At 34.9% G+C, this 13,652-nt stretch overlaps 1 protein-coding gene across 9 annotated transcripts in view; it reads left to right on the top strand.

Annotated features, from left to right (window-relative positions):
- Positions 1-4,345: 4,345 nt before the first annotated feature.
- The window catches only part of LOC111051939, a 35,689-nt gene continuing 26,382 nt past the window's right edge, over positions 4,346-13,652 (top strand). For 4 of the 9 annotated variants that reach the window (XR_005573391.1, XR_005573390.1, XR_005573389.1 and 1 more), the window contains exons 1-2: positions 4,346-4,864; positions 7,428-7,522. Coding sequence is in view for 3 of the 9 variants with exons in the window: in XM_039443331.1 (XP_039299265.1) it covers positions 7,493-7,522 (30 nt within the window). In the remaining 6 variants the exon portion in view is untranslated. The other 5 variants (XR_005573392.1, XM_039443332.1, XR_005573393.1 and 2 more) reach the window with 3 other exon arrangements.

Below are 13,652 nucleotides of genomic sequence, written 5' to 3' on the forward strand. Positions count from 1 at the left end.
GACTGTCTTGTTGGGAAAAGGTTAATCGCTTCACTCAGAGATTGTGGAAGAGGTGGGAGAGTGAATACCTCCACACTCTTCAACAGAAGAATAAGTGGTTTGAGAGTGACACAAACCTTCAGGTAGGGCAGTTAGTATGGATTAAAGAGGACAATTCATCACCCTTGTCATACCCGTTAGGTGGAGTCACCCAAATCATAAGTGATGCTAAGGGTGTTGTGCGCTCAGCTCACGTGAAAACTAACTCTGGTGAGTATGTTAGGCCAGTTAGGAAACTTGCCCCCATACTTCCCTATTAGTTTAACCCACACCCCTAGTTTTCCGTTTTCCTTTCCTATTCCTTTTCCCTTCGTTTTTCCTTTCCTACCGTTCAGTGCATGTTGTTTTGTTTTTCTTTTACCTTTAAATTTTAGTTTTTTTTTTTTTTGAGTTTATGTTCTTGGAAATGGGGCATTCCAAGGCGGGCGGAGATGGTGGATTCACGGAGGCTCGGCAGCCTTGATTGTGGGCTGATTAGTTTGCGCTTTCCTCCCCTTCCCCCTCTCCCAAAGAGGCAAGATAACCTCTCTCCCTCACCCCTCCTTCATCCTTCCCGTTTATCTTTCCACCCAGCACTTCAAGAATAGTGCTCGAGAAGTCAGCATCGTTTTTCGTTTTCGTTCCGTGGCGTTCGAGCTTGAACGCAATTAATTATCTCGTTTCGTTTCGTGATATATGTTCAATATCATATAGGACTACGCATAAAGACTGGATATCGTCAGCAGTAACTTCTACACACGAGATACAGTCCACTTCCTCGCCAGTTCCAAGGTTAGTGCAAATTAAAGACTTACTTTTGGGGCTGTCGACGTTTTCGTGAATTAAATCTTAACTGTACCCTAATCCATAGGTTTGGGGACAGGACGGGATTACCACCTACGTTTTGTTTTACATCATGGAAGGTCTTCCATTTTTTACGTGCATTCATTGTTCATTGTTGTCTGATTCCAGCTATCAGATCGCTATATTTTCATTGGTTCTTAGGCTTTCAGTGTTTCAATAATTGTGTTGAATTATTATTATTAAAAGTAGAAACTTAGAGCCAAGAGTGTAACTTAGTGGAGCTATGGATCCTGAAACACATGTAGTGATCTCTGTGTCTCCATCAAAAGCTCGGAAGAGAAGTCGCCAGCCAGATAAGTGGAAAAAACCATTGTTAAAAAGCAAAGGTAACCGGTCTAGTACTTATATTAATTTGATAATGTAAGAATAATACTAGTTGTACTACTACTTGATACTGTGAAATAATATTATTCAGGGTGCAACACTCCTTCTCTGTAGCTTGATAATACGTTAGAATGGGTTGACCAAGAGAATACTGTTCACACAATCATTCAAAAAATCTATAAGATCACTGAAAATTCATTTACCCAATAGGTACACTCCAATGGATTTGCCAACAGCCCCGAAATGTGAAGAGAAGCATATTATTAAATCGTTTAGATGTGGCACACTCTCAATGAAAGACATTCAACAGTTTCACAGTAGATTCTACAGCAATAGGGATTATAATTCGCAAAGTTCTTTTTTTAATACATTGATACAATTCCTGTAAAAAGGAGACAACCTAATGATAGCTCAATGACAATTCTCTTGATTACAATCTTTTCTTATGAAATTTCGAAGATGTTTGATATTGGAGGTTTTCAGCTATATGTGGTGGAGATTTGAGTAAAAAGGACAATATCCAAGTATGTTGGGACCAAAGAAGACAAGATCCACTATGAAAAATATTTGGTACCAGAAACAGCAATCTCCAATTTTATTTACTAATAATCTAAAATACTACTGTCTTATTTATTGAAATGTTTTTGTAATTGTTAATAACGTATTAAAAAAAAAATCAGATCTTATACTCTGAGAGAACAGAAAATTTACTTCTACTGAAAAATTTACTAAAATGGAGATTGCCCTTTTTGGTTCTAGTGGGCTCAATAGACGTTTATCACATGAAATAATATCCAACCACAGCATATTCCGTCTACAAAGGTAATGTTACATTGGTAGCTGACAGTGTGGATTATATTCAAATCAAAAATCCTTATTTAAAGTAAATTGAAACTCTGGTTCTGTTTTGCTACTCTGTTGATCAACTCGAAAAATAAACATAACTCTAATTCATATTAGAAGAAAAGTGAAGATTTAATTAGTTGAATGATGTAATAAAACTTTTATCATCTTCACCATCTCTGAAATTAAGGGAGTTCATGATAGACTGTGAAACATAAGGCAGATATTTTGGGGGAAGACTGTGGTACCGCTGGAACTGGAACAGGTGACACCAGATACTTGTGGATGAGAAAACTGCGTGAGGTCTACTGTTCACAGAACTACTAGTAATATGATGTCACAATAAATATGCCACATTCTTCATGAAGAAAATGCTACTTTCAGTTCCTTAAACATTTACAATGGAAAATGAGACTGAATCACCAATCGACTGAATCATTTTTAGAAGGAGTCTATCAATCAATATACTTGAATACTATATTCGTTAAAACAATGATATTCCAAGTTAATAATGGATCAATTGGATGTAGGATAGAATCTAGTGACTGGGAAATGGTCTTCTATTCCAGTTAGATAGTCAAGACATAATTTTTTAGGCTTCAGCTAAAATTGTTTAGCAAATGCCAGGTCCGTCAGGGGTCAGGATAAGATTATACAGCTGACTCTAATCCTGGTATTAGCAACTGCTAGCTTCTATCCAATCGATTCAATGAGTTGATAAGTTATAAATATTAAGACATTTATGTATAAAGCAAATAGATGAGGTCTACAGAGCTGAAACTCTATGCTCAAAATACAAGACGATTGCTGCCTTTAGCATACATAGTCCTTATGCAGCAAACCTTCATAGCAAACCAAACGCACGTTTAGAATCTTTCGTATATGGAAGTGATGAATTGGATAAGTATAATTAATAGGCTACATAGAGTACCGAGTACTGTTCTTTTCAAGTGAAAATCTCTTATTTATTCACTAATCGTGAAATTAAGGAGTTTACTATCATAGTTTCAACTATCCAGAGTGTTATTGTTCTAGCCATTCAGTAATAGTTGTCTAGTTGCAGTAGGCCTGTAGGCCTAAATCTATTGTAGACTACAATCCCACCTCACGAACATAGACACAGCATGATCAATGTTCAGTTTCGAGCGATTTCATGCTCACAAAAAGGGCACGCATTCAGATCTTCACAAATATAATAGACGCAACGTAAAAGTGGAACCAGTACTGATAGATTCATACAGTGGTGCCAGTGACTTTCTCAACGTCAAACCATGCAGTATTCATGTTGGATGCTGTTATCATCTGAGATATATTATAGAAAAGATATAGTTTTCGTTCTATAGTATTCGTTTGATACTATGATTTGTTTGCTGAGCTCAATAGGTGGGCAATTGGTTTCATTGTTATTGTTTTTGCTTATTTTTAATAAGTCAGTTTTTTATTTCAGATGATTGTTGCTGTCGAGTAACACTTCTTACTATGAAACATTTTGATTGCTGCAGAAGCTGTTGAAATGTCGTCTTTTTTATGATGATGAATTTGTCATCATCACGATGATCATGGCATGTGAGGGGAATTATGGTTGGGGGGTCGACTTTTGTGTTATCCCTGGGGTGCCGAATAGTTGCAGCAGCTTGGGAAATGTCCCAGGGGTCAGTAAGTCTGTCAGGTGTGTGTGTATGTAATTAGTGTTCTAAGGAAATCGACTCAGCTCAATAAGAGGCCTGAAAAGCACTAGTTCCTGGCTGGTTTGATCATCATTGTCGATTCATTATTGTCTGTTTAAGTCATCAGTCTGTTGTGTCTGTGCTGTAATGTGTCAGAGGTAATTTGGGGCCGGGGTGAATTAGGTCGATTGTAGCCTAATTCAGGTTTTTTGTAGATAAAACTGTAACCTAACTCAAAGGTTTTTGTAAGGTTTTTATAAACCAGACTCGTAGATTCCCGTAAAGTATAATGTGAACCGAACTTGCAGGTTTTCGTAGAGTTTACTATAAATCGCAGACTCGTAGGTTTTTGTAGAGTTACCTGTAAATTGGACTCGAAGATTTCTTAGAGTTAACTGTGAACCCGACTCGTAGGTTTTCGTAGAATTACCTGTAAACCTGACTCGTAGACTTCGTAGAGTTAACTGTAAATTGGACTCGTAGATTTTGTAGAGTTTAACTGTAGGCCCTAACCTAGTTTGATATGTTAGTAGTCTATAACATGGATAAAGGGCGAGCTATTGCATCTCTTCGATCACAACCACTCGACCACAGTTTTTTAACTGGTTAGTTGTAAAACTAGAGCGCGCCTAATTGTAGCGGGATTCGAAGGTGAACTTTGGTGTCACATTGTAAAAATTTCATATCAAAATCCTTAGCATAATCAATCATTCAACTTCAATTTATTTTGTCCATTCAAATAAATTTATTCAACCGTCAAAATATTTACAATTATATTTTTATATGATTTTGTCATTGCCATCTCGATCATACTGTTAACTGTTCCAAGGAGGATAATAAACTGTTCTAATACTCTGTTACAGAATGTAGTATCTGTTCCATTTTTAAATTATCACTATAGAAGTACTGTTTTGATTTGAATAAATTATTATTATACAAGCTTTACTAACTGATCTTCACCTTCCAGTCTTATGTTTTGTTAAGACTTTATTATGAGTTCAAAATGTAATTATATTTAGTATACTGTTGAGTGTTTTTTGAATGTGATAATTGAGTTTCTTATCTAAAATATTTAAAAGTGAATCTCAATATAGAACTATCTTTTTGCAAATATTTCTGTAATAGCCGGTCTTGAGCTGTTCTTGAAGGTAAAACTAGTTTGTTTTTTTAATTTTCTATAATAGAATGTTTATAGTTTATGTAGTCTGTTGAGATTTGATGTATTTATTTTTACACTTATTCTTTCTTAAATGTATTTTTTAAAGGTAGGCTAGTGTATAATACAAATACAGTAAAGCTAAAGTTTATCTAATAAGCTCAATTTTTTATGTTGCATGATTCAATTAAGCCTATTTAAATTGTGCGAGCAATTAAATTTTGTAGAAATTGGGCAGCAAGGATTATAATTTACAACTGAAGCTTTCAGTTAGGTAACTATTGAAATCACGTAACCTATAGAGATTTGGTGAAAGACTCCAATGTTGGCCATAAAATGTATCATTTATTCAGAAGACAAAATATTTCAATAGAGTAGTAAAAGTAAAGAATAGAAATAATGTGATTTTTTATAATAATATACAAAAACCATTTAAAGTAAATGAAAGGTTAGTCAAATTTGTAGGTTAGGATTGGAGTGCAAGGATGCTAATCTATTTAAAACTTTTATTCATTTATTGGATAGAACAAACAATACAATAGTTGGTGGAGAAAAAACAGGCTATTGCCTAAAACTTCTTCAATTTCCTAATTCTCTCTTGAATTGTCCAAATATTATGTTGGTTAGGTATGTCCATTTTAATTTATACACTAAATCATTAATCTGAATATACAAATCAGAATAAAACAAACAATTGATATGATATTCAAGTCAAGTCAACTCCATACAACAAATATTTTTACACGAGTAGGTAACTTGAGCATAAAGAGTAACATAAACTAAATTCTACTTAGAACTGTGCTTTAGTAAACTAGGCCTATATCCTGCTCAATTATAAACTTCCTATTGCTTGAAATTTCTAAAAAAAGTGCCCTATATGGGTGTCTGTCAATAAATCTTCATGATTTAAATAGGTAGTTCTTTTTCAGATGAATATCTTTTCAAATGGCAATAAAATACGGTACACCTTTTTCCAAATGTATGAATCTACAGTACCGTAATCAATTGATCGCTTGGAAAGATCATTAAAATATCATCTGGTTTGTTCATACTAATTTAAAATTCACGTCACTTCTATAAAAGCTCATACACTGCAACCTGTGGGAGTAAAATAATAATATAGGCTACATCGACTTTTGTGATAAACATTGATCAGTACGGTACTGTATGGATTTAAAACCTACACAACCCATACCAAACCTAACTAACTTAATTGTCAGAAGCCCATAAATATAGTGCACTACACCAAAATTGTTGTTTATTATATTACTCATACTATATTATGTCATAAACTATCTTATTACGGGTTGAATCAATTGGCTGTTGACCCTATTTATTCCTATCTCACAAATAGAGTACCATACAGTATGTTTTAAATAAATGGCGAGTATTATAGAGGTGGAATAGTCAAATACGGTGTGCCACAAGGTTTCATTCTTGGTCCACTGTTATTCATTGTTTATATTAATGATTTGCCTAATATTATTGATTCATGTAATGACGATAGTGCTTCGTATTTGTTTGCAGATGACTTAGGTTTGAAAGTGGCTAATAAGAATAAGGATCATTTGTATTCTAACACATTGAATAATACCTCTAAAATTGAAGATTGGTGTGCAGCAAACAATCTGAGCATTAATTCCACAAAAACAGAGGATATAACTTTGAGCTTTGACAGAAAAATTAATGACATAAACTCAATTAAGCCTAAGTTTCTTGGCGTGAGAATTGATACTAACCTGACTTGGAAATGTCATATAGGCTAACTAATTTATAAAAAAATCAACAAGGGCATCTTCCTTTTACGTAGATTATGTAATATTGTAGATATGTCTGTTTTAATGAGTGTTTAGTTTGCCCTTATTCATAGCCTTTTGTTATATGGAATCCAGCTGTGGGGAAATGGCTCAACTACAGACATCTTGTTTAAATGTCAAAAGAAAGCAGTGAGAATAAATTGCCACAAGGCTCCTCGTAGTCCATGCAAATCATTATTTATTGAACTCGGACTATTAACTCTGCCATCTTTGTATGTATTGTCATGCTTGATTTCAGTGAAGAAAACTGAAAATCAATATGATGTTAACTCTAGTATACACCAACATAACACTAGAAATAGGAATAATATAAGAGTCGAGTATTGCCAGTTTACAAGTTCCCAAAAAAACTGGCAATACATGTCAATAAAACTTTATAACTCTTTGCCTGAAAATATCAAAAGAATGAGCTTCAATAGTTACTGTAAATATTTAAAAAAGTATTGGTCAATGAAAGTTGAATACTCTTTGTAATAGATTTTTAAACTGATGTTTCTGTGTTATTAATGATGTTGTTGTAACATTTTAATGTTGTGTGACAATAAATGATTTGATTTTGATATTATTTAACGCATAGCCTAAGTTAAATTGTGTACGGTATATAAAATCATTTTATTTCAATTTACTTCCCAAAGTGCTATTCCCAACAACTCATCGCTAAGGGATTACGCCTTTAGTGAACAATTGTAGAAACCAACTGATTAACAACTTCTAAACTTGAATTATTCTTCTTTATAGAATGAAGTGCAAGAATATTCCGGCTGAGTTCCATCGTGAAAGAGTTGGCGTTGCATCTAGTGCAGATGCTCGATTCACCCATAACAAGATCGAAGGTAAAGGTCTAATTTCTTTTTCATTGAAAATTACCATATAACACAAGCGGCAAATGTCACGTTGAATATTATAAGATACAGTGTAGGCTATAACAAGGTCCTCAAACAATAAGGATCCGACTCGAACAATTTCGATCAACTGCAATTTATGATGGCGGCTAAAATGGCGAAATGTTGTCAAAAACAGGGTTTTTCACGATCAAATTTATACCTAAAATAGTCATCGATAAGCTCTATCAACTGCCACAAGTCCCACATCTGTAGAAATTTCAAGAGCTCCGGCCCATCTATGCAAAGTTTGATTTAAGATTCCCAATCATCAGGCTTCAGATACAATTTAAACACAAAATAAGTGGAAGAGATTGAGAATGAAAATCTTACAATTAATGTTCAGTAAAATGTTCACCTAAAATTGAAAATAAGCTTGAAATTCAAGAAAATGTTATTATTCAATTGCAAACTGTTGGCAACTGTTGATTCTATTAAATCATTCACTATGAAGAGATAGCAGACCTCGTGTGTCTCCAGCGTTATTGTCCTGTCACCAGCTGGCTCAGATCTTTGGATAATAGACCTGAGATGCGCGTGAACACTAGCGTCGGGTGATCAATAATTTTCATAACAGCAAAGAAAAGTTGTGTGAGTGCGCCACACCAGATTTTTACATCAATTTTCACTGGATCCAAACTGCTCTCGTAGATATGAACCACTAGAAGTAAGGAAAAAGTTGAATTTTCTTGGTATTCACATTGTTGAAAAACTGACCCAGGAAGATCATATCAATTACATCACAAATAAAATAAATAGAAATTCCTACATTCTCAAAAGGCTTTCCAAATATTTAACTGAAGATCGGCTTCTTCTGATTTATTATGGAATCATGTAAGCTACTCTCATCTAGCCTATGGTATAATATGGGGAGGAGCTGCCAATAAATACATGAATAGACCTTTTCCCGTTCAAAAAAGAATATTGAGATATATTTTTAGACTAGGATATAGAGACTCTTGTAGAACTACGTTTCAAAACTATAAAATATTGACAGTTTATGCTCTCTACATATATAAAACCATAATCTTCATCCACAAAAATTCACATAAATTGACTGCTTCAAGTGACATACATAGCATGTTTCGGCCAGAGCATTCAAATTGTAGCGCCAAATGCCAGACTGGTTCTGCGAATAGCAGCTGTGTTTGCGCATGCGCAAACCGTCCTGCTTGCTTGGCATTCTGGAAGTTTTTAGTTTCGTCAGTCGTTCTTGTTCAGTCGTCCTTGTTCGTTTTGTCTTGTCTTGTTGTGAAGACCGAGTTCATATTTTGTAATGTAATTTCCATCGGAAATTTCTAGTAATTGATTGTTTAAGTGTCGTGTGTGTGGATTATAAATATAACATCGTAAATAGTGTTAAATTGAATTAATTTGCATCAGTTTTGAATTTATAAAGAATCCAGTTTGAGCTTCGTTCGGAATATAGTACAGTATACGGAGCCTGCAAGTTGAACACGGAAAACCAGCCTGGAAGCGAAAACCTATCTTTTTCCCAGATTTCTTTCCACCCCTGAATCTGACCAAAACACCTAATAAAGGCTTCGAAGGGCAAGTAGACAAAATTGGATTAAATCTGGTGAGTTTTTGCTCTTTTTATTGTTCATTAATGCAGAGTTTAGCTGTACCAATAACCTGGCTCAAATTGAAGATTAAATTTTGCTCCTCGTTTCTATTTGATAAATTGAATAGTAAATTACAGTCCACTGGTAGCTCTAGCCTGAGCTTTGTTCAGATCATAGCAAGAACAGTAGAAACTCTAAATTTTATCACATGATAAGGGTAAATAAGAAACTAACAGAGAATGATTAATTTATTATTAAGGTGTCATATTTTTCAATAAATTGCCAGAGCACATCAAATCCCTGAAAGGCAACCAATCAAAATCTCAGACCAGGAGATTCCTGGTCTCGCAGACCAGGTTCACCGGTTAACTGATCGTAGTAAAAGGGCTCTATTAGTTTTTATTGATCTTGCCAAAGCCTTTGATTCCTTGGATAGGAGCATCCTCCTGAACAAGCTTGAGTGTATTGGGGTTAATGGAAATGCCTTGAGCTGGTTCAGGAGTTACCTCTCTGACAGATTTCAAACGGAATCAGTGAATGGAGTTGAGAGCGATGTCAGACGCATAGATTATGGAGTAATTCAAGGCAGCACTCTGGGACCTCTCCTCTTCCTGATCTATCAGAATAATCTCGGAAGAGTAAACCTCCAGAATGGACAGATGTTCTTGTATGCTGATGACACTGCCCTACTGTTTGAGGGACCTACATGGGCGGATTTCTACAGTGTGGCTGCCCAGGGGCTTAAGAAAGTCAAGCAATGGTTTGACCACAATAAGTTGTCTGTGAATGTTGGTAAAACTAAATACATGGTGCTAGCCCTGCGGACTCAAGGTGATGTTCATGGCAGGGTGCTGCACTTGCATTCCAATACATGTGTTGTTGCAGAGGGCTGCCAGTGTCCAGTTGTTGAGCTGGTCGATAAATACTAGTATTTGGGTGTTGTTTTTGATAACCGGCTCTCCTGGTCGGCTCACACTGCATGCATCAATGGTAGGCTGAGGAAGTTTATTTATGTGTTCACTGTGTTGTCCAAAATCCTCAACCATGGACATTTGAAAATGGTGTATTATGCATTTGTACAATGCATCCTTCAATTTGGCATTATAGTCTGGGGAGGTTCCACAAATGCATCAGTTAAGTATTTGGAAATAACCAAGAAGGCCATTATCAAGGCAGCTCTTTGTGTTCCGATCCGTTACCCCACAGAAGCATTGTTCAATTCATTTAAAGTGCTGGACCTGAGACAACTTTTTATCAAGAACCTACTTTAGTTTGGTTTTAAAAGAAATTTCAATATGTTGCAACCTGTGAACCATGTTTATCCAACTAGATATAGAATTAATGTCGGCATAACTGTCCCCCCTATCATTAGATCTGCATCAGCATCCAACCCCCACCATCTTATCCATATTATCTACCAGAATATCCCAACAGATTTGCGTACAGTTTTACCAAGCACAAATATCTACAAAAGAATGCTTACCTCATGGCTAATTCAAACTGGTAGAGAATCTTCTAAAAATATGTTGAAGTCAGCCCACACCACTTATATTTAAAAATACATTTCACAGTTTCTCCTCCCTTCTGATATATTATCTTCAATGATCTCCAATCTTATTTTTATCTTTGTATTCTCAGTTCTATAATATTATATCTTCTCTTCAGATTTTAGATCCTATTCTATATTAATTTCCTCATCATCCTTATATTTTTTTTTCTCTCTCTCTCTCTCTCTCTCTCTCTCTCTCTCTCTCTATGTATGTACGGTATGCATTTGTATGTGTAGGTCTATACATGCATATGTGAACATAAATGTGTATGTTTATTTTTCTTCTTAAAAATAATAATCAACTATTACACGGTGCAGTACATGATCAAAATCCAATGCAACTCGGTCCCCGCGCACAGGCACAGCCCATGTAGCCCATGCGGGGACCTTCCTCCTATTCAACAGTTATTTGTGTTAACAGCTATAATAGTTATCAATGTTTATTAATTTAACAGTGACAGTTTTGTTAATCATGGTCATGTATTTTTAGAAATTTTATTTTATATACATTATAATACCAACATGGGCTACTAGGCTCATAGTCATGTTATAATTCTGTGTATATTCTGAGTTTTATTGCTGCTATAACATGTATTGTGTTTTTTGTTTTTGAGGAATAAACAGTTTGATTTGATTTGAATACTTTGGGAAAAACTTTGGTCAATTCTGGTGTTCATTGATTGTGCTCGATGATCAAAAATTGCTTTACTGAATACACTCGGTACTTTCGTTCTATTGCCTTTTAACATGTGATGAATTGTCTTATAGCCTATTCATCTGTGACACAAAAACTACATATATATATATATATATATATATATATATATATATATATATATATATATAATGACAAGCCGGCAGGCTCACTTCGCTCGCCTGCAATCTTTGTTTGAGCTTGCTTGCTCCCGTGAAATACTGATATACAGACTTTTAATCTCGAATCAATTACAAGTTGACTGAGACCGCGCAATAGAACACTGGAAAACGCCGATTTCGGTCTTATCGCTGGCATACTTTTAGAGCTCTTTCTATAAGAAATTTTGGACCTATGCTGAGCCCCTGTAACGGATATGATCGTTTCCTATCCATCAGTTCTCGAAAAGGTTGATATCAACAATGTAGCTTGGAGTTGAAAAAATATCTGTCGATTTTGATTATGATTATAATTTTCCACGTAAAGTGATTTGGATGTGACAATTATTATATTTCAATCTAGTTAAAATCAATTAAAATCTAAACTAGAATCAGTATGGTGGATTCAAGATGAAAAGTAGTTTTTTAATTAGAATATGATCCCCAATTAAACATACTGCAAAATTATATTTTGAAAAGAGATACCTAATAAGCTGTTTCACCTGCATGATTTTCACATGCCTGTAGGCCTATGTGAGTCCTAAGAGCTTTATAGTTACTCCGTAAATGGGTAAATAATTCAGAATCAAAATTCAAAATCCCTAAACTAATAATACTAACTAGTACAGGCAATCAATGCTCAAAAAATGGTATAGAAGGAAAAGTCAGGAAGACGATTTTTGACCCCGCAGTTCTGTTTGGGGTAGTATGGAGGTGAACATATCAAAAGTCCCCTCCTCTACCCCCTGTGCTAAGGTGGTGGGGGTGGTTCTCAGGTACCATTTTTTGGTTTCTCGCTTATAGATCTCCAAAACTATTCGTCTTACGGACATTACTATTCTATACAAAATTTAAGCTTGCAAAATTCCCTACAAAATTTATCTCACAACCTTGAAAAATTGTCGAAATTGCATGCGATTGAAAATCCAGCTGACTAAATCACAACATATTTTTTCTTATCTGTTAAAAGGTTTGAAGAATATGTGTTCAGAATTCGAAGCTGTTCAAAACGTTTAAAAGTTATTGCAAAACATACTGACAAACAAACATAATATACATAAGTACAACGATTTTGGTCTTGAGTCAAAAGTGAAAACTCGCTAACGCTCGTTCAAAAAGAGCTGAATTGAAACTAAAGCGATAAATGTAAGGATGATGTCATAAGCGTTGATGTGAATAAAAGTCTTGCGATAAACATTATTTTCAAAATACCTTACAATAAGAACTCACTCGCGCAAACACACTGATCACAATTATTGTTTCTGACGAACTAACTGCATGGATTGAAATGAACTTGAAACACTGCTTCCTTGTGAGTCCTAGATACTCACTAATGCCCAGTTTCACCAAGCTCTGTAAAAACATTTTTTTATTGTGCGTGGGAAATGGAATCAAGTGCGTGGGTGTTTTGGTAAGATGATCAATCGTCCATGCCTTCTGGCGGGATCCGAACCCACTACCGGGTATCGCTAGCAGACTGAAGGGTGCAACACCTTAAGCCAGTTACACACTGCGGTGCTCCTATTTTGTTTGAGATTTTCTTCTCTACAGCACTACTTTCTACCCACTGTTGCCTAAAGATGAGGCATACCACACTTGTATTTGTTAGGAAACACAGTGTGAGATTTAATATAAAAGAAGACAAGTTTTTCTGATATCATATTATATTTCTTCCTAGAACCCATCCTGTGGCATTCATAGGAATTAAAAAACAAAACATTATAAAATTAATTTCAAGCTTTTTCAATATTGTCACAGATATTTCTTGTACAACAAAAATAATTATAAAACAAAATATGACCTTAGAATAGACTAAATACATGATTCTTATCATTGAAATAGCGAATTAGATCGATCTTACCAAATTATTGTAATGTAGGTTTCCTTCAGCATAAGTCATAAACAAATTAATTTCTGGTCAATCATAAATCCCTTATCTGCCTTTAAAAGAGGCTTAATTTACTTATTATCATCCTTTATTATAATTACATTCAACTTTATTCTAACACTCTACCACTCAAAAACTATTCAGCCAAAAGGACAAGTCGTATAACCTAACACTTGCTTTCTTTTAAAGGCAGTTACAAATTTGTTTGGACGGATTTTGCGGGGAGAG

The sequence above is a fragment of the Nilaparvata lugens genome, chromosome X (assembly GCF_014356525.2).
Source record: "Nilaparvata lugens isolate BPH chromosome X, ASM1435652v1, whole genome shotgun sequence".
NCBI classification, from domain to species: Eukaryota; Metazoa; Arthropoda; class Insecta; order Hemiptera; family Delphacidae; genus Nilaparvata; species Nilaparvata lugens.